The sequence below is a fragment of the Netta rufina genome (assembly GCF_964035555.1).
Source record: "Netta rufina genome assembly, chromosome: 1".
NCBI classification, from domain to species: Eukaryota; Metazoa; Chordata; class Aves; order Anseriformes; family Anatidae; genus Netta; species Netta rufina.
In genome coordinates, this window is record NC_140123.1 from 128,282,429 (window position 1) to 128,307,186 (window position 24,758).

Below are 24,758 nucleotides of genomic sequence, written 5' to 3' on the forward strand. Positions count from 1 at the left end.
AAGATGGTGAAGTCCCTAGACGGCAAGACATATGAGAAGTAGCTTGAGGTCACTTTGTTCACCCTGGAGAAGAGGAGACTGAGGGGAGACCTCATGGTGGCCTGCAGCTTCCTCATAAAGGGAATGGAGAGGCAGGCGCTGAGCTCTGCTCTCTGGGGACCAATGATAGGACCCAAGGGAATGGCATGAAGCTGCATTAGGGCATGTTCAAATTAGATGTTCTTGAAACTCAAGGTTCTTGAGTGAGGGGATGGTTGGGCACTGGAACAGGCTCCTGAGGGTCTTGGTCATGGCACCAAGCCTGCTGGAGTTCAAGAAGTGTTGGGACAACATAGACATATGGTCTGGTTTTTGTGTGGTCCTGTGTGGAGCCAGGAGTTTGACAAGATGATCCTTATGTGTCCCTTCCAACTCAGGATATTCTACTATTCCATGATATAGGCAGTGGCTAAGATTATGCTCCAGAACATGGGTAGTTCCTGCCCAACCCAGTCTGCATCTTCATCTGCAGACTTTCTGTCTTGCTTGGTGACGTGTTTTTTCACTGAAGTCAAGGTCTGAAAATCTCCAAGGATGGTGATTCCACCATAAGTATGGCTGAGTTGTTCCAGTGTGGCACCACTCTCATGGTGATTTTCTTATCCTTATATCTAGTTGGCATAACCTCTGCTGCAACTTCTGACCAATCATCATGGATTAAGCAGAATATTTTGGCCAGGGTTTGGTGAGTCTGAAATGTCTTCATGGCTTTACTGGAATCATTTCATTTTGCAAAGCCTGAAATATTTTATTTGTATTTGGATCTTTTTTAAGTCATTCAGAGAACTGACATTAAAGACTCATTTTGCTATACAGTCAATTGGGAATGAAGGGATGTCTCCACACTAGAAATTTTTAAGCTAGTAGTCTTCAGCTAGACAGCACGAGCACCTTTGCTTCTAAAGAGGGAGGACAGAAATAGAGAAGTTGGCACTCGTAAATCTTTCAGTGGAGTGTTGAGTTTGCTTTTCTAAAGGGTACTGGTGCGAATGTCCTTATTCTGTGAGAAGGCAAGGGATTTCCAGAAGTGCCAAGGAAAGCTCATTGCAGAGTTGGTGAAAACGAGATTTGGTTTTGCAGGTTTCATCCCGGACCTGGTCACTTGACTGTTACTACCCACTTTTGCTTTGATGACTCCTCATGTTTTCACTGTGCAGTGCAGGGCAGGGGAACAATTTTCCATGGAGTTGCACTGAGATGTTCTGTCTCCATTTCCAGAAGGCTTAGTTTTGTTTTTTATTAATTCCAGGAGTTGAGTGATTGTTTAAAATACAACAGTTTGGCACCACTGTCCTGTGAAGCACATGGGCACAAGACAAAGGTCTGACATGAGCCTCAGTCTGACATGATATCCACTGACATCAGAGTAACTACACCTGCTAACAGCAGCTGAGTGATCTAGTCTCTTGTGTGCAAAGCTAAAGGTTTATTTAAAGGGTGGCCTCTGCCAGGCTGAAGGACTTGTTTTAGCGTGAGAGAATGAGTAGTTCTGTACTTCCCACATATTTTTTGCAACATTTACATCAGCTTACTGATGAGGTCTTGAGACAGGGAGAAAGCAAGCCTGATTATTCTAGGGGTGCATATATTCTTTAGGAACCCTAAAAAGGGAATACTAGCTTCCTATGGCAAGAATTTACTGGAGTTGGAAGCTGATCAACTTCCCAGGGTCACCCAGTCCTCTGGCTCTTCTGCACTGTCAGAAAAAATAAATACTCAGTGGTGCCAGGAACATGGAGATTTAGATGGTCTCTGTTCCCCAGAGTTACTGCACCAAATCTATAGCTGGGAAAAGGCAGCATAATTCTGCTTTGCTGTCTTGTCCTATTTGAAGCTTCAGCTCTGAGGATTTGTTTATCAGCTCTTCAATATGCTGTATTTCAATATGAAAATTCAGCATGTTACTATGCTAACTAAAGCTGACACTTTATTTTATAAGATATCTCCTTTCTGTGTGTGGGAAGATGGGTTTTGCTCATGCACTGAGGCACACAATAAGGCTGTTATCGAACATTCCTGTGCTGTTTTGAATTAGAAGCAGCACAGTTTAAAATCAGTAAAGCTACACCAATTTAAAACCAGAAAGCTTTCAAAGACTTTACTGGGGCATTTTGTACAGATTGTCTCAAGTGAGTATTGAGGGTCACCTTTGGTCTAGAGATACATCAGTTTATATCTGCTGAGAACCTGACTTTGAATGTGTATTCTACCAAGTTTGTCAGATTTACTATGCTGTTTTGCAGTAAATGCCTAAAGGCTTGTTTGGTGCCTGGAGCAATGAATAATAACAGGACTTGGATATGCCAGTGACCAAGCAGAACAGCTCACTTTCTGGGGAAAGAATTTTAGGAAGGTCATTCATGGGGAGGAGGAGGAATTTTTGGATCATTTCAGAGGCGAGGAGGGAAAGGGAAAAAAAAAGGAAGAACAGCTCATGAAGCTCCCCAGTATAGGAGCTGTGCAAGATCTAGTGCAGAGGAGGATGTGAGTCACCTTCAGGCTTTGGCTTGGATAGCAAGGGAGGTACTTCCATCTCCAAAGCTCTCCCTCCTTTTGCTTCCTCACTTGATTTTCTCCTCTCAGACTCTGTGGTGACCTTTGATTCTCAGTTCAAAGAGGGTAGCAGTGCTACACAAGTAGGAAGAGCAGAGCAGGGAAGTGCAGCACCTGCTATCTCAAAGGCTATCTAAAACATAGCCTTTTCACTGTGAATTTGGTCAGCTCTTAGAGGAATGGCCTAGGGGCTGTGGGTAAGTCTGACTCCCCTATCTTTTACATGGTCACAGTACACCATGTAAGTGGGGGAGGAAGCACTAACAAATCAAAGCTTCCCCATTTCTTTACACTAGACTTTGCTTGCTTTGCATTATGCTCCACACAGAGATATTACTGCAGAGCCCTAAGCTGAGAGCCTCAAAACCACATACTCTCAGTACTGTTGTCAATAAAGAGACTAGAAGACATGTAAGGGACACTTTGCTTGAACTGAACTATCTAATACCTAGGCATAAACTCTGTGTTCATTCTCTAATCTTTCTTTTCTTAGTATAAAAAGCTAGGTACTGCTACCAGGTGATTCATGCCACCCTGTGATTGATTTAACAGTTAGTGGTACAGGGACACATCTTCTAAAGATGCTGGTATGTCTCCACTGGCTGTGGATTTGCTGAAGACATCTAACTTCCAGATAGGTAAATTTAAGTGAGATAAATGTTATCTCAGGAAGCAATTTCTCCTGCCATTTCTCACCTTCCTTTGCAAATGCTTCCAATGAAACATATGCCATGACTTGTAAGAAATGAACATGGGCTCTGAAATCAATATCATGAAATGTTACTGGCTCTACCCATGTACCTATGGCCAGCTTGTAAGGGACTCAGAGCACAGGGGTTGCTGTTAGACCTGCAGTGGCAACCTGGAGGATGTCAGCACTAAAAAAAAAACAACACTGGTTTGAGGACTCAGCTTGTTTATTTATACCCAAGGAAAAAAAAAATAGAACAAAACAGAGTTATCAAACAGTAAAATCAACATAGGCAAACAAACAAATGAAAAACATAAGCAATCTCCAACAAAAACAATAGAAACTTAGAAACAACAGAAATGTTGTTTTGAAAATACCTCTGTCGTGATTATTTCACAAGAAAAAGACTCTGCTCCAACAGCATTAGTATAGCCTTCATGTATAGGAAAGGTACATATTTCACAGTACCAATAACAGGTAAGATGTCAGGCTGTATCTTCAAATCAAATGCACAAGAATACAGTGTGTAAAGATTTATTCCTAAACTTGTGCTTATTCCTAACTGGAAACTAGCTGGCTGTGTGTCTGCCCAGTAGATCTCAATCTGAGTAACATTACATGAGGGATAAGTCCATGAGTTTTAAAGAGAGCTGAGGAAAGTTGTTCATGTGCATAGATATTACCTGATTTAGTTATTGAGTGTTCTCTCTTATGGTCTTATTAAGCTACCAAATAGTTGCTTATTATGTTATGAGAAACTTGTTATGTCTTTGGCAGAGTTGTTTTAGGAAGTTAAAATAAAATATGCAGAATCTTCTTTAAAAATATTATGCAGATTTTTACTTAAGGTACTCTTGTGCCACTGACAGATCATATGCTTTTTGCCAAATATGCAGAACATTACAGGCCTCTAGTGGTAGAAATTTTATATATATATATCTGTGTAACAGTTCCTGATGGTTCTTATTCCAGTCTCAATAAAATGCATAATAAAAATGCTTTGTGTTTATAGATTTGGCTTGCTAGTTTGCTCTCTTGAAGGAAATGAAAATTCTGCAGAGACCAGAAATATTAGTGACAATTTCTGTTAGCCTGAAAACCACAATGAAAAAATAAACTAGGTCAAAAAAGAGGCAAGTACATGGTGTATAACCCTGCTCCTGCTCAAAGTCAAAGGCTATTTTCAGTAGCCAGAAGTACAATTCAAGCCCTTTCAGTGGTCCTGGCAGGTTACAACCATGCCACAACATATATACTGAGGCCACTGCTTTTTCTGCTTGGTGTGTGCATACACAGGGCCCTACCAGTATATCTCAAAGACTGGACATTTTCTGATGGATATCATCCCCCTGACAGCATCTTAGTTGTTAATTGTCCAGTGTCATCCCCTTTTCAGTTTCTGTAAAGGAGCATGCCCTCCTGCCAGGCTTATTAGGTAGCATTTAACATTTTATTTGCCCAGCACAAATTTATTTTGATATTTTGTTGACTACACAGTGGCTAATCTACTTCCAGAGAGGGGTTTTCTTGTTTGAGAACGACAATTTTTCAGTAATACTAAGAATAAAATTCTTAAAAATAGCTTAATTTCTGAGATAAACAGTATGTGAACTTACACTTCCTGAGGCTGGACTTTGTACCATTTTCATTACCTTATTTCTTCTGTAGCATGTTTAAGAGTTAAGACTTTCAGGTGGAGAACAGGAGTGAAGATCTGGAGGATGCGATGGTGATGATTCCTGAACTTTGGATAATACTTACTGGAAAGTGATAATGAAACCCAAAGGCTGGGGATGTGGGGAAAATTATGTCTGCTTGGGATAACAGGGGCAGGAATACCTGCATGTATTAAACATTGACCACTAGCAAGACCAGTGCATGTTAATCAGTGTCTTTAAGTAGAGGAATCTCAAAATGTTAGAGAGCTAGCAGGGTTCACAGCAAGGGAAACAAGAGCTTCTCAGAATATGACTGCAAGTGCTCAGATGTCAAATTAAGCCCTTAATTCACCACCTTTGACTGTAGTGGCTGTTGTTTTTCTAAGTAGTTACTCCTGAGGAACAGAGCTCAGGAGAAGAGGCTGCAAAATGCCCAAGAGAATCTATTTGCTAATGGGGTGGTAGGAACCTAATGATACATTATGTGGATGGCTATTACACTACTGGTCAGAAGTTCACTGCACAAACCAGACTACTTAGGCTGGCAATATGTTTTTACTTACTGAAGTCCTAAATACATACTTTTTGCAGGGAGCAGAAGGAAACCATTAGATCTGTGTTTCTGTGTTACCCATTTGGAAGAAAGATGGAACCAGCAACCTGAGGTTCAGCATATTATTCTCATTTGAGTGCACAGACAAACCACAGTGAAGGAACTAGAAATAAAGAGACCTAGGGCACTCCTACTTCTAGACTACTTCAAACAACTCATAAAACTCCTCTGCCTCTGTTTCTGTTCTACTTTGTCAAGATATCCTCATCTCTTTAGAAGTACCCCCACCTCACATAAGCCTGCGAACCATGTGAACATTTATTGAAAAACAAACAAATAAATAAATAAGATTTTCCCTTGACTCTGCCCTCTTTCCTTATATCGTTAGTTTTGACATTCCTAGCCATAGTCTTGTAATCATATTTTAATTGTCTAATACTATATCCCATTTAATTATCTAAATCTCTTCATAACAAAAAGTCATTTGAAAGGCTTCCTTGGTATGTTGGATATGAAGGGAACAAGCTGTACACTATCCATTATGTTAGCAAACAAATGAGATTGAAGTATGTGATCTGCATACTCATAAAGAGTCCTTCTTTCCAATGTCAGTGTCTGCTTTGCATTACATTGTATCTCCTGTGGCAAATTGTTTTCTTCTCTAGATGGTAGTGTGTTGACTTCCAATTAGGAGTATATGCCATTACTAAGAATGTTTATTTTCTGTACTGATATATAGTAAAATTGTGTTCCAAAACACTGGAGGGCAACAAAGACAAAACTGCAAGCCCAGGAGCAAGTGCAATACTGAATGGATCCGTTCCAAGCTTCTTTCAATAGTTAAAGTGGGAAGGAATGTATGCTGCGGTCTGAACTATACTGAGCTACTAAAGCAGGATTGCTAATCCACATGATCACTTAGTATTTGGCCTATAGCCTGTAAAGACATTAGGACTTCTGATTATAGTGTAGGACAACTTTCTCTAGTACATCATGCTGTTGCAGGGGAATGGAAAACCATAGATTTCCCATTGCTGCACACTGCAGTAGGAGGAGAGAAAATTCCTGCATGTTACTCTGGTTAATTTATTTATTTATCCACCTTTATGAGGACTCTACTGGCCAGCAGCAACAGTGATATTAATGATGCTTCATATGAACACATTACCTTTTATCTGAAGATCTCCAAGCATATGTAAACAGTAGTTAAACTTCATAACACCCCAAGGAGTTAAAAAGGGTTCACGTCACTCACTTCTATGATGCAGTTCTGCAGCTGTTTGACTGCGTATGGTCTTGCTAGTTATGGACTGATTTACAGCTAACTGAAAGAGACTGCCATAACTGAAGTCTGAAGATTTGTTGTTGTTGTGGTTGTTGTTGTTGTTTTGTTTTTGTTTTTTCTTCGGTAAGAAGAAAAATGGAGGCCTATACAGGAAATGGAAAAGCATTTTCCTATTGCTTACCTATGCTACCTTCATTACTGTGATAGCAGTATACAAATCCCAGACAAAGTCCCCCTGCAGTAAGCAAGTACCCACTGTTAGTCTGAAGAAAGGTATTTTGCCCCAATAAGGATTTCATGTCACCGTACCTTTTCTTATGAGCTATAGTAATTCAAGGCAAAGCTTTCTATTTTCGTAGGCCATGCATAGATTCAGATTATGGAAGGGTCATAACAAAGCCAAATCTTTTTTGTTATTGTAAATGCAAAGCAATTTCAGGAAGGTGTTTGCTCTTTTCCAAACTATAATTGCACCTGAAGGACACAGATTGGAACATAATGTATTACCTATTGGCTACATGATCCACTATTAGAAGATGGAAAGTTGAATTGTTCAATTTCTGGTTCCTATAAATATGTGCTCTATTTGGTTTCCAGATCATTGGGTGCTGACATACCACATCACTGGAGAAGGAAAGAGGATTTTGCATCCTCAATTTGTATTGCTATTATAAGTACTTTTGTAGTCACTGTAGAGGGAATTGGAACCTGAAGAGCTTGCAATCTGCATGTTATATAGGATTAAGTGCTTTGCAGACATAGGCAGAATAAAGGTAGGAGTAGGCAAAATGGGAATAAAGTGGAGAAAGTAGTTAGAGTTAGGGAGACATCCTAATTTGTCAGTTACCTTTTGAGTACCACATCAGTGATTTGCAGGCATTATTAGAATGAAAGATTTTAAGGTGAAAAGGAGTGAAACGGTAGCCATACATACTTTGACAGGGAGGTTTCTCCAGGTGTAGGGTTGAGGCAGAAGGGTATGAAAGCATGGTGGCATCACAGAGAGATTTAGGTAAAACTAATCTGAAGTAGACATCTTTGCAGAGGGAAGGTGAGATTAGTGTCTTCCAGGTGAACAAGAAGAGAGAATTGTGTCTTTAAACTGTCACAATCCCCATAAGGTTGACAGATTTTGTTGTGCTATTTCAGAGCATTTGAATTTGAACTCAGAATACACATGCTTTGCTTCTTCATTCCAGCATTCTGATTACAAGAGCATCTTCTTTCCTGTACTGTGGACCTTGGTGTGGATAGTGGAAGAATAGGTAGGTAGGGTACAGGTAGAGAAAATGACACTTCTTCTCCAGTCACAATGGATACTCACTGGCAAATATTTTCCCTTTGATAAGAACAGCAGGTCAGAATTCATTCTCAGTTCAGTGCTATTGATGGTTATGCTTGGGACTGAAATGCAAGAGGAAAACTTAAAAAACCTGAAGCACTCAAGTCTTAAAAGGAGAAGTTTGTAACATTTTTGTATTCCCTTGACTTTGGGTGGACAAACAAGAGACAGTGGCAATCATTGCAGACCAGACAGGTATTGCACTGTAGTCTTATTATGAGGATACTGCACTAGTGGCAGCAGCAATTCAATGTATATTCTGCCTGTGTGGCTCATGCATATTGTAAACATTGAGGACTGGTTTTGGATACAGGTACCAAGTGCTGTCTGTATCAGAGGCTTTGAACAAGCTAGTTCATTCTGTGTGCTTTGTAGAGCTCTAGGACTAAAGCAGTATTCCTGACATCCCTTGGGCTGGGATTCCTCCTTCCACCTTTTTTGCACTGATTCTGAACTCATAATCAGTGACCCTTTCTATAGTAAATGGAGAGAGAGAAGCAAGTCTAGGTGGCAAGTCCTTTCTATAGCTGGATTCTGAGTTACTGTAGGCAAGCTGGTTCCATGAGGATCCTATTTTTTTGTGCAACTATTCATGGATTCTGGAGTCACCAGTTCAGAACTGAGCATATAAAGCTAGGTGAGGTAACCCCCATCCTAATGTCTAGATGAAAGCTCATCAGTTCCACCCTTTCTTTCTTTTGGCTTCTCACTTCAGGCCAAGATTTCAGCATGAAAAACTTGTTTTCTCTCACCATTCCTAAAGACTGCAGTTTTGTGTGTAAAATACCTTTTTACCCAATTGATTAAGATATTATTCGGCTCGTTTCTAGGAGGGTTTTTGAATAATTAGAATCAGCATTAGGTCACTTCCCCTTACCAGTAATGGCCCAGGTTTCACACAATACAAATTCAAGTCATGATGACCATTCAGTAAATTTTGAGATGAAGCTCAAAGGTTTCTGAGTTCTCTAGGCCTCTATATCATTCAGAAATGCGCTCTTGAAGACAAGGATATTTCAGGCTCCTACCACCAAAGTTGATGCTTTGTAATAAAAACATGTAATGAGAAACACTTTCTTTAAAGAACTGGTCAAGTAAGTAGGCAATAACATACTGACAAAAGGTGGGAATAGAAATAAAGAGGACTTAATCAGAAACCTATGCATAGGTATCTAATGCCACTGGAGATGCCTTAGGGAACCTCTGATATCCATGTGGAACTTACAGATATGGCACAAAACCTGAAGGAATCCTTTGCCTTCTGGTGAGCAGGAGGTCAAGTGAGATACCTTGGGGTATCTTGAATGCTAATAGGTGCCTTTGTGTGGGCAGCCAACTTGGTTCTTAGAGCTTCTTTAGGTATAATAGGAGCTAATACTGAAGTAGATACATATATGTTGACACCTAAGCTTAGTTATCTTTATCTGTAATTTTGTTGCCCAATGTCACAAATATAATAGCCTTAGAGTCAGAAATAGAACACAGTTCTTGCACCCAAACTGGCAGAACATGGCTGGTATAGACTCAGTGCTTCTAACTGTAGGTCGCCTTCACCACACTCCTGTGAGATAGGCAAGTTTTCCCTCTGGTTTACAGTTTAGGAACTGAGGCAAAGAGAGGCTGATGAGCTTTTCTGAGTCCGTGGCATATACTTCATATATCATATGCAGAAGAATGACACTGAAAAATCTGTGCTCCAAAAAAAATATGTTTTTTTAAGACTATGCTGTAATTTTCCAGTCCTAAGCACAGAGACAGGCTTCTCAGCACTTATGCCAAAACCTTTATTTCCTGTTATCTTCCTGTAAACCTTCCAAGGTCTGTGCAATTAGCTGCATGGTGTAGAAGTGAGGCAATACAGGAACAAAATTCCTGTGCCAGAAGGAGCTTCTTCCTTCAAGAGTTTCAATGTACTTATGGGCTTCTGTTTGTTCAAAATAGGCAAGAGTTTCGATTTTTTTCATACACAATAGCTTTGTGGACTATAGCCAAATATACTGAAAAGTTTGGTACATTTGGAACCACTCAAGGGACCCATAGTGAAAAGTATAGCAGGCAACAATTGTCATGAAAATAAACTCTTTTAAAATTAAGTATTTTCCATCTTCCCCATCCCTAGAAATGTTCAAGGCAAGGCTGGATGTGACTTTGAGCAACCTGGTCTAGTGGCACATATCCCTACTCCTGGAAGGGGGGTTGGAACTGATTGTTAAGGTCCCTTCCAACCCAAACAATTCTATGATTGTATGATTCAATGTTTTTCAGAGTCTTGCAATGATGATTGATATCACCTTAAATCACCTCTAAAATATTCTTCAAAATGAACTTCGTAATACAGAAATACATTTAGCTGTATTTCTCCAGAAATATACATGAGCTGGTAATTGCATATAAACATAACAAACTGAGTCATTCAATTAGTATTCTGTAGGAAATTCTATTACCGTAAAAACATCTATTATTATGTTACACATTCTTGCAAGAGTACTCATAAAAACAGCTGTTACTTATTTCTGTCATTAGCAATTGAATGCTGATGTGATATTAAAAAGTGTAAGGTAGGGTGGGATTACATGAATATCCCTTGACAAATCTGCTCATGAAGATGCTATTTCAGAAGTTCAGAGCTTTGTTTGGATGACAGTCTTGCCAAGTAATAGGGTAGTACTTCATCTGCTGGTAGCATTAACAGTATGATCCTGTCTTTCTTGAACTTCTCATAATTTTGATTTTTGATTATTTACACACACCATATGAGGCATATTATCCCACAGGTAGCTCTAGATCTTCTTTGGCAAGAGTGCAGATGTAGACATGAGCTGAATTAGAGACTTGATTTTTGGGGGGACTTTCTTTCTGTGCTGGTGCATATGCACCTTTTGCATTTATACCTTATTGAAGTCTCTCCTTCTCCTGTACCCTTCACGTCAGACGCAGCTGGTCAGGAAAGTACCACCTTATATGTATGTTGCAAACCTAGTGCTGTAAGTCATCCTTTGGACTTCACCTCTGGTCAGGCATCCTGAAGCATAAGTTTCATACATACATGTAAGTTACAAGTGATTTTAAATATATGTATATCAATAACACATTCATGAAACAGTCAAGAGGTTGGGTTCAGCTAAATTGCATATGAAGTGAATTTGTTGGCATTCAAGTCTTCCAAGGGATATGCAATTTTCAGGAGGCATCTGACCTCCTCAGATCTTTAAATGTGTACTGGTAGTTAAGGTTTTGGTGCCTTAGCTGGTCAGATATTCTTTAAACTAGCTTGAAACTCCTTCTGCTATTATTTGTTGGTTTGTTGACTTCAGCAGGCTGGTGATATCACTTGAAGGTGTGTTCCACTGCAGAAAAGATCTTGTCTTTCACTGTTTTCAATATCACCCCATGCCTCCCTGCAATTTAGAGCCGATAAAGAAAGTCAATTTGCTTGTTTGGTAAACTTACCTCAGCCTTTTTTTTTTTTTTAATTGTTGTTGATTATTAAAGTTCCTTGAACATGGCTTATACCTTTGTAACACTGGGAAAATGAAAATAAATTGGATATCAGGTCTGAGACTTTGAGACTTTCCCACTTTATACAACTTGGTTTTGATTCTGTGGATGACTGAAATAATGTAATGATGGTCTAAAGACTGGAAAAAGTTAAAAAAAAAAAAAAAGAAAAAAAAGGTCTTAAATTTGGTGCAATAACTTGGTTAATATCAAGAAACAGTTCTCACTTTTTCAAGCAATTTTATCTATATTAAAAGAAACTTTTTAGGTAGTTAAGTAATTTTGGTCTTATTTTACAAGAGAGTTAGCTAAATGCTCAGAACTACAAGGAGCATGGCTAAAAGAGGTGAAGTTAGAACCCATTATGTTTTGAAATCTAGATGAGTACAAAAGCACATCTATTTCTTATGAGGTGTAGGTGGGTAAAGCAAAGCACACAGGCTTGTCAGATCTGATAAGCCTCCACTGTGGTGTAAAGAGCATCAGTAGGATGTAGCCTGGATATCCAGAACAAACTGATCCACTTCTCTTTATCTTTCTCAAGTATTGAAACAGGTTTGTTTTGTTAGTGTGTTCTTTTAACAGTTTTGTTCAGAACAATCAGAAGACTAAACAACAAACACTGTATTGGGTAGAACCTCTCAGAACTATTTTACTGATGGTATTAATATTGATAACTAATTTGTGGCAAATACCAATGTAGTGTGCAAGAAATTTGTAGGTTTTAAAATAGGTAGAATATTCAATCTTTTAAATCTCAGATTGACTTGTCTGAACTGACTGTCGTATATTGTACATAACTGAATTGCTTTTACTACGCCAGCAATACATATTCCTACAACACCTTTTCTTCTTGACCAGTCACTGAATGAAAAACCCAATTCACTTTGGCATTCAGAGCTCCCTTAATACTTCTGCAGTGAAAGAGTTATATTTTTTTTCTGTTTCATGAAACTGAAAGCCATGAGGCTATGTTCCCCATAGACTTGCTCTGACAGTTGTACTGAAATCCATCAAAGGCCACCCATCATAGGAGTGCACAAAGTACCATGTTATTGATGCAATCTGTCCATCCGCCAGTCATGCTAATGAACATCTGCAATAGTACCATTGGGAATACTTCAGGAACAGGACAAGTTTGAAAAAATGAAATACACTTCATGGTAGTTTTTGGAAGAACTCATTTCAGCTTACATCAGTAATATCATACTTTGCCTCAAATGAAGTGCACTTGTGAAAATTCACTTAGATTATGTTTTTGTTTGTTTGTTTGTTTGTTTTCCAGTGTAGAAAGGTTTGATGGAAAATATTGTGTCTGTATTCCCGAGTTATACTACCATATAAATATCTTCTCAGCAAACATTACTTAAAATTACTAGAAAACAGTAATAAAATATTCTCATCTATACATAATAACAGATGGAAAAGGCTTGTCTAATTTACTGACTCACACAGATAAATCACCCAAACCTTTTAAGAATTTGGGCACCAAAACTTTAGAAATGAATTTTATTGGCTAAAGTGAAATTAAAAACTCTGAGGAAGGATGTTTATAGGAAATTATGAAAAACAAAAAAGCAAACAAACAAACAAACAAAAAAAAACAAACAAACAACAACAACAAAAAAAAAAACAGCATGTAAAGTAGACTGTTGTGTCCTTTAACCTGAATCAATGACAACTTGGATAAAAAAAAATAAATAAATAAACAAACCATGATACTAAAGGTTAGTCCAACTTTCTCCTAATCTGGGTTACCCTTCTGATACCCCCAACCTCAAAGCCCACATCCTAAATCACCTTTTCTAAAGGTGATTAATCTCCCTTATAATTTCCATGTCATGAAGCATATTAGTTGTCCAACAGCATTAACAGAGTGATGTGTTTGGATCAAAACCTCCTATCACATGATATTTCTAATTATCCCATTGTCAAAAGCTAATCTTCAGTGTTTTGCTCTTCAGAAGTGCTTATGACATATCTGGTAACTGACAAAATGCAGTGGAACTGCATTATAATGCTACTCTCTTTTTTTCAGAGTTCTGCTAATAAACCATGTCCACTGGAAAAATAACAGGGAATGTATGCACCCCAGATGCAGGTACACCTCAGATGACCAAGCAGAACCACAGAGCATGGCATTGCACTGCTTATTGGTGGGACAGAGCCTGAGTGCTGTCTCAGCATTGGTATTTCCACAGAGGAATGAATCACATAAATCACAATTACTGATTTAAGCCAGTGCCATTTAAGGCTCTCTGTATTGTTCCTTGGTATGGCTGCTGAAGATCACAGATAGGAAAACTTGGTATCACTGTCAAACTCAATAATTTTTCATGTTTGTTTAAAATCAGCAAATGTGACTACCCAGAGCTTGGATATAAGTGGACGATTCCCCCTGAATTTGCTCTCCTTTCCTTGAGTGAATGAATGAATGAGTGAGTGGGTGTGTGTTCCTACCACTCCCTGCTTTCTCTTTTTCTGGTCTTGACTGAATTTGAGCACACAAAATGAAAACTAATGGCTACCTGTGATGGGCTGAAGCATTGCTCCAAACAGACTGTTTTCCAGGTATTGTCCAACAGACTGTTTTCCAGGTTATTGTCTAGGCATGATTCCTCATTTTCTACTGTTTGAAAAGCTGTCATGTCATGTCCTGAAGAAATCTGCAGAAGAAATGCTGGTCTGGCTCCCACATGAAGATTTGGCTAGGCTCCCAAGTGTGAGACTAAAGGTCAGTGGTTCACTCCTGTGGAGTCCCAGTCCTGTTCAGCATTCATTTTCCTTTTCTTTCCAGTTCCCTAATCTGATAAATCATGTGGGGAGAGGGAGGGGGAGGAGTATGTGATGTAACCTCGTCTCCTGCAAAGTTACGAAACTGCCTTCAGCAACAACACGGTGTCTGCATCTCGCGGTGATTTTACGGTGGGTACTTGTGGGGGATGCTGTGCTGTACTTAAAAGGCATGAAGATCAGCCACATCTGTGTGAGACCCACCAGACAGACCACTTACTCACTTCGTTTCTTCAGAGGAAAGCTGGGCATGATGTCTGCTTAATGGCACATGCTCTTGCAGCTTCTTATTTTGCTGTCTGCTGCATGTACCCAGAGTGACAGGAAAACAGGTGATATGCTGGGGACACCCTGAAGAAAGGGAGACTTAAGCCATCTGAACTGGTGGGGTAAGTCTGTTCTTCCTTCACAGTTTTTTTCTTTCACTCATTTCTTTCATGAGGCATGAAGTCTATGGTTTGAGGGAAGCAAAAGAAGTGGAGTGGAGTGATCTGGAATGTGTAAGGAATGTCCAAGGGCATGTAGCCATATGAAATCCCTGCTGGATTGACTCTGAGCCAGCTGATAATCACTAACTAATCTCTCTGCTGGCAGGTTCTGCCCAGATTACAAGGGTGTGTGCCTCTGTGCCAGGATGCATACAAGATTCGCTCACTCTCAGAGCCTATGTCAGAGAAGCAGACCAAAGAGTGTTTTGACTGCAGTGATTGACTGCAGAAGAGAAATATGTGCAACTATGCTTATATCACCATAATGGTGCTGTGTTTGCTGATGCATGTCAGGCTGTGAGGTCTGCAGATGGGGAGGTGTAGGTAAAGGTACATTTTGTTGTGTTTCACCAGAGTAAATCCGTGTACAATTGGGATATAGTCAGGCATGTTAGTTCAAATTTTTTTTTTGTACATAGGTACAGCTGGTAAATAGTGCACTCTATGCATTTGTAGTTCGAGCAGAACTGTGTGGTCTGGGTATTAGGAAAATGTTTATACTCATAAAGCCCCTTAAAAACGTATTTATACTAGTATAAGAGGTCTTATATTATGCCACAGTTTTTCCTGCCATGTAATGTACAAGCTACTGTTCTTGCAGGAGGAACCTCAGTGGGCACAGGAGAGGAGACAGTTCCAAAGGTGGTATGGGTATTCTTAGACTCAGCAATCTATGAGAAGTCAAAGCAGAAAATGTGTTTTTCTCAGTACCAGGAGGAGATGAATCTGGGAAGAAGATGTCCTTATATATTTTCTAATGAAACAAAACTACAACAGATAACAAAGGCTGTTGGAAATCACTGCAATAAAGTGTTTTCTAGGTGAACTTTGGCACTTCTGAATACTATTGAAAAGATCTCCCTACTAAAGGAAAATAGGGAACAGAAGAAACAACATTTTATATATGAGTATTATACTTTATAATAATATACTATATTATAGTATAACTAGATAAAGCAAAAACAAACAAACAAACCCCACAATTTATACTGTTCCTCAGAAAGCTAAAGAACCAACATAGCTTAGTCAACATCTCTAGAGTTGCAAGAGTGATAAATTAGTCCTAAATTGCATGTTAGCATGCAATCTCCATGAAAGCCTCTGAAAGAATTCAATTTTGACACCTGGTCTGTGTCCTAGTGCAAATGTTGTGCCTACACTGCTTTTTCTGTTGTGCCTAACATAATCACATGGTAGACAGAGCTCTTTATATTTTGAATACAGATAGTCAAGGTATTTTTTGCTGGTGAAACATCAACAAGGCAGTGAAATCTTGACATACAGAAGGTAAACAAATAGCTAAACATTACAAGAGGATTCTTCTCCTTCCTTCTTAAAATATGGTTCTGATCCTGGTCCAAAGTTACAGTTCCTAGAGAGAGCAAATTATTTTGTTTTTAATGACTGGAGTCCTGAGCTTTGTCTAACGTGTCTCCTTTTTCAGGGCTCAGCCAAGGCTAGGATAAATGGGGCTGATATGATCCTGAGAATGTTCATTTTGATTTCTTTCTAGAACTTGTGATGGCTTCAACTTTGCAGAAAACTCAAGAATTCTACAACTGGATCCTTGAAAGTGGAGGTAGGTAGAGATGCTCTCTTAAATAGAAATTTCAACATGAACAGCATGATCACAAAGAACAAACCTATCAGTGTGATCCTCCTATGAGCCCACATTTTTTTCACTTTTCTTTCCTCATCATCCTGAACTTTCTTTAAGTCTTCAAATATATCTCAGGGACACTCCAGTTGTATGAGAGTAAGGATGATGGGGGATTTTCCTACATTGGGGAATTCCCAACAACTTTCTGTTTAACTTACAATGGGCTCTGACAGGATGGCAAGAAAGATGTGCTAAGGACTATATTATAAGTCTGGAATATTATAGATTTTTTAATTTATTTTTAATGCATGTGTTGTGGGAAAACATAGTAAATCAAAGAGTTGATACTCTAAGATTTAAACTCCTTGTGATGCAAGTTCAAGTCAAACCAGTAATCAAGATACTGACAGAAAACACAGCTCAGTGTTTGAGGTTTTCCACTTTGTAGTTAGGAGACCTCAGGTCTTCAGTAGCTATAAATTCAGTTTGGCAAAGCTCTATGAGAACTCCAAGGTTAAATGTCACAAGTTTGTATGCAGCTGCTGTGGCAGGTTTATGTGGTGGTTCTGGTAAGGGAAGGACATGGGACATAGACTGTTGGTCATAAATGTTTCAGAACTTGAATTTCAGAAGAGTTTGAATGGGAATTCAGGACTTCTGACAGACTGTTAAATCCAGAAGTGGAATATCAAAGAGCTCTTGACAAAGCCTTTAAATTACATAAAACAGGAATAGTAAAAAACTTGGAGGTCTAAAAGGAATGGAGATTAGCAAAGTCCTGTGGACAGGAATGTCATTTTTAAAAAATACCCTGGAGCTCATGGCATGTTGATTGAGCCAATGAATAAAATTCAGAAGAGGACTTCAGCAAGCATCCCCTATGAGAGGCCTTTAGGACTGGCAGGTCAAGAAGCAAAGGGAGATGATGAGGAAGTTTAGTAGAGCAGTGACTGACTCGGAAATAGGAGAGGAATGCATGGATGAGAACAACAGCATTTTTGCCTCCTGCATTTCTGTGGGTCAGGGATGAGGCAGGATTAGGAGGAGGAAGAGTGACAGAAAATCTGTTGAGCTTTCTTTTCATGAAGAACTGAAGAGCAACTTTAGCACAGAGAAGAGTTTTGTCACTTTGCAGAAAAAAAAGCTGTGCTTTTAAGAGGGTCCACCCTATAAGTAGATATAAAAATAAGGGAGTGGAGAATTTCAGATGTCCTGAACATTGTGTGTCATGAAGGAAATAACATTAGTGATGGAAACAATCTATTATTTAGCTGTAAAGTTTTATTCTCTTGAAGATTCAGGAACTCTTTGGTTTGTTTTGTGCATCTCTGATGCAGGTGTCTCAAGCTACTTCTTATTCCAGTGTGTGGGACAGTGTTGCAGCCAGGGGTGAGGAGTCCAGCTCCTGACAGGAAAGACCTGTTCCCTACTGTGCCACAGGAGGTTGGTGCTCAGCAAAGCAGTCCTATGGGCACTACAGCCCTAATCCTAATGTAGTGCTAAAGCTGTTTAGCAGTCTGTCACATGGAGCCTCAGTGTTTTCTGCCTTTGAGCGTGCCACAGAGAGCAGGATGAAGGGAAATAATTAAATATATCTGCTACACAATGTGGAAGATGAGCAAATTTGACTGTGTGTTTTGCTTTTCAGATCCAAGGACAGACCCATGGCCTCTGGTCCACTCTCCACTGCCAGTTACACTCCTTTTTGCCTTCTACCTCCTTGTTGTGGCACTGGGGCCCTTCTACATGCGTAACCAGAAACCGCTGAAGCTGCGAGGTCTACTGGTTGCCCACAATCTATCCATGATGATGCTATCAAGTTACATGTTTTATGAGGTGAGGAGACAGGATTGCTCCCTTCTGGATAAGAATCAGGGAACTGTTTGAAAGCCAGAAACATTTTAACAGCTTTAGATGGTGGACTCTAATGAATGGAGTGGGTGCTGATTTGGACATATCTACATTTTGCCACAAGAGGGGCAATACTGCCCTGTTAAAAGGGATGAAATATTTCCAAAGTATACCTTATTTCCTACCATTTTTGAATCTTCCTCTCATTAATAAAATTCATGTTGAAATAATCCTGAATGAACAAGTTAAAAATTGATATTTCCTACAGTGTATGGAGGATGTGTGACACTTTTTCTCATGCCTGGCTGGTGAGGGACCCACCTCTAGGAGAACTGCTTTTTCAGACTTGTACAATCTTCTCCAGGACTGCCAAGCACACTATAGCTTCCTGCTGTCAAGAGTACTGATGACATTGTTTTCTTCTTCTCAATGTCCAAACCTTTCTACAAGTTAACATGCCACTGAAAACTCTTCAAGATAGTACTGCTGAATTGTTTTGGAAAACTTTTTAATATCAACAAATTTGCCCTTTCAATTTATGATGTAATTCGTACTGGTTGTCTGTGCATGGTTGTTTGGTTGCACTGGTATAATTAATATAGTTCTTGGTTTTCCAATTAATAGGCAAATGCAAACAGCCAAAACAAAATAGTACAAAGTCTTTGCAAATGAGAACACAGACAGATTCTTGCAGAGAGATTCTGAAGCCTAGAATTCATTATTCCTGCTAAATTTTTTGAGCACTCTCATTGTTACATAAAGAGTTATAAATATGCACAGAACAAATTTTCTTTTTCACATTCCAACACAGATGTGAAGTACTTTGTTTTAGGCTTTTACTATTTGTTCAGCTATATAAATTACATTGATCTTCTACCAGTGAACACTAAATAAAGATCCTATGACTTTTAGCATTAATACTTGCATCTTTTTGGAACAGATGGTGTTGAACATAAAATGGATCTCATTGCTTTTCTTTTGTTTCAGTTTCTGATAACTTCAGTCTTGGATGACTACAGCTACCTGTGCCAGCCAGTGGATTATAGCCAAAGTGAACTAGGAATGAGGGTATACTTTTATAAAAAACTTGCCTTAGTCCCTGTTCCTCCTGTTGGTATACAGATTATTTGCCTGGTAAACAGCAGTTGTCATCCCTAAGAACTTCTTCAACAGTTACACTTTGCTTTAGTTCTGAACAAATTAATCATCTCAGCTAATGTAGCCACCTAAGTTCTGTCTTTGATCACTGCAGTGAAGGTATTCCTACCACCTGAAAGGTAGACATCTAGTATAGCTATTGTAAATTACATCTGAAAAATATGTCTCTTTCCATTGATTATGTAAGGATTCTGAGTGATCACTGCCAACTAGAAAAACAATTTTCATATACCAAAATTTCCATGGCACAAATCTTACTCAAAATTTCTTTTAGCTGGAGGATTTGACTAAAAAATTCCTTGTCTGCCTATCACAGGGGGATTTCGGTCCCACCAACTTCAGCTTTCCAAAATGCTGATTGAGTTTCTTCTGTCTGACTACAGAGGTATTGTTTTTCTTCTGGATGCTAACAGGTTTTGAACACATCTAAGCATGGATATCAGCTTTCCAGTTCTTCAAATATTTGCCATCATGCTGGAAATGTTTTCAGGGCAGCACACCCTTGCCTTATCAAAGAGCAAGGAATTTAGTAAACACTCATCTATACTGCTAAAGAAACCTGGAATGCTTTTCCTGCAGATCAACAGTCCTTCCTGAGCTCCCAACGTGAAAAAAACAACTGTCATTAAAAAGAAAAAACAAACAAACAAACAAAAAACACCACAACAAACAACAACAACAAAACACTTAGCTTTTCTCCTTTGCTGTCCATCCCAGGTTGGCAGTGTTCACACACTTCATAGTTAAAAGTCTCAGGCAGTCATTTTGCGTTGAGGTCTAACAGCGTTTCCTTGTGATGCCCGGCAGATGGCAAGAGTGTGTTGGTGGTTCTTCTTCTCCAAAGTCATCGAACTGCTTGATACGGTAAGGAAAGCTTGGCTCGGCTCCTTAGCAGAACTGGCGCTGTAAACAAATTGCTTCCTTGTCAGAATGGGGCAGAGTGCCATAAGCTAATGTCCTTGTTTGATCCTGTATTGATTCAGTTGGTGCTTTTTAGTAAATGCTGTTTTTCATGCGTTCTGTTCTGCCTGCTAATGTGAATAAGGCTGATACTGTTAAAGGAGAGGGTGCAGCTTCAGTGTGCTGGTTTATGACAGCATTTTGTATGCAAGTGCCCAGCAATGCCACAGGATATCATGCTGATAGTTTTCCTCAAAAACCTCTTTCCAGAAGAAAAGAATCATTCCTGTGCAGTTTGCCCATCTCTGTCCCAGTGTCTTCACACTTTCCACTCTCCAGCACTCTCCCTGTGGGAGGACATTCCCTCCTGACCACAGTGCTGGGGAGAAGCTCTAAGAATGGCTATTAACAGATGGTCTCCTTAGCTACCAGTTGATTAAGGCTGCTGGATATTTGCTGCCAGACAGAACATGCCACTGGCCATTTGGCTGAATAACAGTGGTTAGCTGGGCAAGAAAGAAACTGCACACATACAAGTATGTGTTCTGCTTATCTGACACAGATTGTTCTAGAGCTGTGGGTTAAAAGTTTGTGCCCCATGCAAAACTGAAAATTCACCTGAAGACAGTATTATTTTATAGCTTGTCTGTCAGGTATTCTCCTATATAATAAAGAGTTGACTGAACTAACAAGGGAATCATATCTCTCTGATAGGTCAGCAGGAGTAAACTGTATCCTGACCAAAGACTTCGCAGTCTAGTGCTCTTTGTGAGACAAATTGATAACACACTGTCTGAAAAGTGAATCAGCACATGGAGCCCTCCTAGGCTTCTTGCCAGTGAGTTCACCAATCCCATCTCTGCTTTTATCAGCAAGAAAAGCAGCTTTTTGTCAGTCCTGGGTCCCTGAAAAGCAGATTCACATTTTGATAGTGTGTGTGCGCGCACAAGTACAGTGACATGACACATATTCATATATGAAAATCATTCTCTTTACTAATGCAAATTCCAGAGGATTTGGACATTCATCACAGCACTGTAGATCGTTCTCTGGTACCAGTAAGAATCTAATCTTTGTCCTGAAAAGGATCAGACCAAAGCAGCTGTAAATTATATGGAAGCTCAGTCAGAGACTCGAGATGAGTCCTCTTTGGACCTTAGGACCTGAATCCAAAGGTAAAAATAGTTGGGACTCAGTGGAAGAAACGGTATCCTTCAGTTTCTCTTCATTACAGATAATATGGGATGTAATGCATGTTCTGAATTTCACCAGTTTCTATCAAGAGCAGAGGAAATGAGTTTTGGAAGATTTAGAATCATTATTCACTACTGTTATCACTATCACATTTAGCATAAAATCTTCTATCAAAACATACCAACTCAAGATTTTCCTTTGGCTTCTTTCAGGTTTTCATTATTCTGCGCAAGAAACAAGAACAGGTGACTTTTCTGCATGTGTATCATCATGGCACTATGCTGTTCAATTGGTGGTCAGGGGTGAAATACGTGCCTGGAGGACAAGGTAAGTGGACACCTTGTGTTTTAATTTTCTTGCGCAGATAGCATAAACAGTGCAGATGGGCTGACTGGTAGGTAGAAAGCTCACTTATTTCCAAAGGTGTGAAAAACGTGCATTTCAGTTGGTAACATCTGCTCAGCTCTTTGGGCTATTTAGACTGCTATAGTAACTGCCTCTTCCAGTAGAAGAATGTGCCAGTCATTCCCTGTCCACGCAGAAACGGTATTATCCTATACTAGGCCTATTTATATCTCCATCTAGACCAGCACTCTCCATTCAGCTGGGCCTGATGCAGTGGTACAGGTTCTGTCTCTGTTTCCTGTTCTGACTGTACCCAGTTCTCCCTCACTTCCTTTCTGGTCTGTATTCAGACTGCTTTCTTTTACCAGTATAGGTGGGCTCTACACAAGAAGCTAGGGTAAACTCTCTGGGGGGAGTCATTTTAACTACATGGCCTTGACACGTGAATGGTATGAAATGCCTGGGTCAGAAGATCAAGTACCTCTGTCTTTGAGGCACTTCTCTGTCCCAGAACACTAGATATGGGATGGAAATATGTTGAAAGGTGCAGGGAGAATATGAAATACATCCTAGGTAGAATCTCGATTGAAAGTTCACACATATGGGTAGTATTTTGAAAGCACCATCACAGTGGATGTGAGCTCACCAAAAGGTTAATTTTGAATGGTTCATATGCCTTGTTCATACTGACTTCTTTACTCCTCAGCTTTCTTTATTGGGATGCTAAACTCCTTTGTACACATCTTCATGTACGGCTATTATGCCCTGGCCAGCCTGGGACCACAGATGCACTGTTACCTGTGGTGGAAGCGTTACCTAACCATCATGCAGCTGGTAATTAATTCATGTGTTTATCTCTACATTTCCATGTCTTGGGTGTGAAGGCACCTTCTGTCTGTCTCTGTTCCTTCACTGGCACAGGTCTTTGTGCTTGCTGTTTATGGAAATCACCATGTCCTTAGGTTTCCTAATGTATCAGTAATAGAGGTGAATTGGATGATTACCTGCTCTAAATGGTACTCTCAGGAAACTACCAAGAGGCCTTCAGCGACTGCATTAGTTTCCAACACTTATCCCTCTTCTGCTTTATGTGGCAACCTTTTCACCCTGCGGAACCCTAAAAACAGCTTGATCTTGAGAGGTGTGTGGCAGTTAATTTTGAAAGCTTTGGATTTTCAGGAGGGCAGGAGATTGGGCAGCCTTCACTGAATTTCTTCAGAAGGGAAGAGTATATATAACTGCAGACAAACAAAGGGGAGTTAAAGAAAAATGTGTGAGTTTCACTTGCTATGTAGATAGGCCCTTTGAATTTTCTCTTCCTCATCTCTGAAGAGGTGACAAATTTGTACAACCCTTTGTTTTTTTCAAAGATACAGAATAAAAGCCATGTTACAGACAAGGACAATGGTTGTAGTTAAGCATGTGAGAGAGCTAATGCCACATAAAGAGAGGTTATGGAAACAAAAAGTATTCAGTTGCCAAAAAGAGAAGGAAAAGCTAGGGTAAATATAAAATAGTGTTGGGTAGATGGCTGGTCCAGAATTCTTATTTATCCTTAATGGCAAAAGCAGAACAAGAAAATTTTGTAAGAAATTAAGATACTTGTGATGCAAAAAGCAGGAAATCAGCTTTCATTTAATATACATTCAGTAGGTAGAACTCATTGCATCAGAGTATTAAGTGACGTGGTAGAATACAAAGGAAAAAGGATTCATGTCAAAGTGGATAAAAGTAACATCTGTACCACCTCTCTCTAAGCTAAAATAGCAATCAAAATCATTAACAGTATAATAACCTGATTACCAATAGGGAAGACATGGATTCTCCCACCGTTAGTTTCCATATTCCAAAATAACTGTTACCAGTTTGCGACAGAAAAGTGACACAAAGGCAATGGTGTTCTCCTAGGTGGGGGAGGCTGGATTTCAAATATGCTCCTTGCAGCAGTGCATAAGACTCAATGTTTGGTGGACATGTTGTGTTCCTTTTTAAATTGGGGAAAACACTGCTGGACTTGAAAAGCAAGTTTTTCAGGGATGTCAGGAGAAACACGCCAGTATTACTCTGGGTTGAGAATGCTATGAGTATGTAGTATGTTGTGATATTCTTTATGATAAATTAAACATTCAGTTGGGATATGTAGGATCCCTAATCTGTCTGCTTCTTTTTTCCACCTTTTCCAGTGCCAGTTTGTGGCCATCGCTGTTCATTCTTCCTACAACCTCTTCACAGAATGCCCATTCCCTGATGGTTTCAACATTGCAGTCTTCCTTTACATTCTCAGCCTCATTGCTCTCTTCCTACACTACTACTATTGGACGTACACTAGGGGAAAGAAGAAGAAGCTAACTTAAAGAAAACCAAAGAGGAGAGTGAGCATATTTGCAAATTCTCTGCTGCTTCTGTCATGATTGCATGAAGGAAAACGTATCTGGGGAGTGTATGTGAGGCTCGTGTGTGCAAACCCTTGGTTGCCTTCAAATATTTCAAGTTAGGAAGAAAAAAAGAACAACATAAACTCAAGAGTTAAGATATTAATGGGCTCACTTACTTGAAGCTGGTACAAAGCCAAGCCACGTAGTCATCAATGCAGAAGTCTTTGTGAAATTAGCACCATAAGAGCTCCACTTTCCGTTCCATCTGTCAGCATGGTTTGCAAAGTCTATCATTCAACTATGAGTCCTTGACTCATTTCTGTAGAGTTTCTTTCCATTCATAAGACCATCTCAGCTTACCATTGTAGACCAGGCAGGCTCAGGTACCTCCAGCCTCAAAGCAGTGTCCATGTGACAGCAGCAGCCAGGAATTAC

The 24,758-nt window shown here is 39.5% G+C and overlaps 1 protein-coding gene across 1 annotated transcript; it reads left to right on the top strand.

Annotated features, from left to right (window-relative positions):
* Positions 1-16,418: 16,418 nt before the first annotated feature.
* LOC311210946 (very long chain fatty acid elongase 4-like) lies at positions 16,419-24,302 on the top strand (the record flags this gene model as incomplete). The annotated part of the gene is made up of 7 exons (XM_084289356.1): positions 16,419-16,479; positions 18,149-18,336; positions 19,339-19,419; positions 20,317-20,373; positions 21,816-21,930; positions 22,655-22,782; positions 24,132-24,302. The coding sequence occupies exons 1-7, from the start codon at positions 16,422-16,424 to the stop codon at positions 24,300-24,302; spliced, it is 798 nt and encodes a 265-aa protein (XP_084145482.1). The 5' UTR covers positions 16,419-16,421.
* Positions 24,303-24,758: the final 456 nt, after the last annotated feature.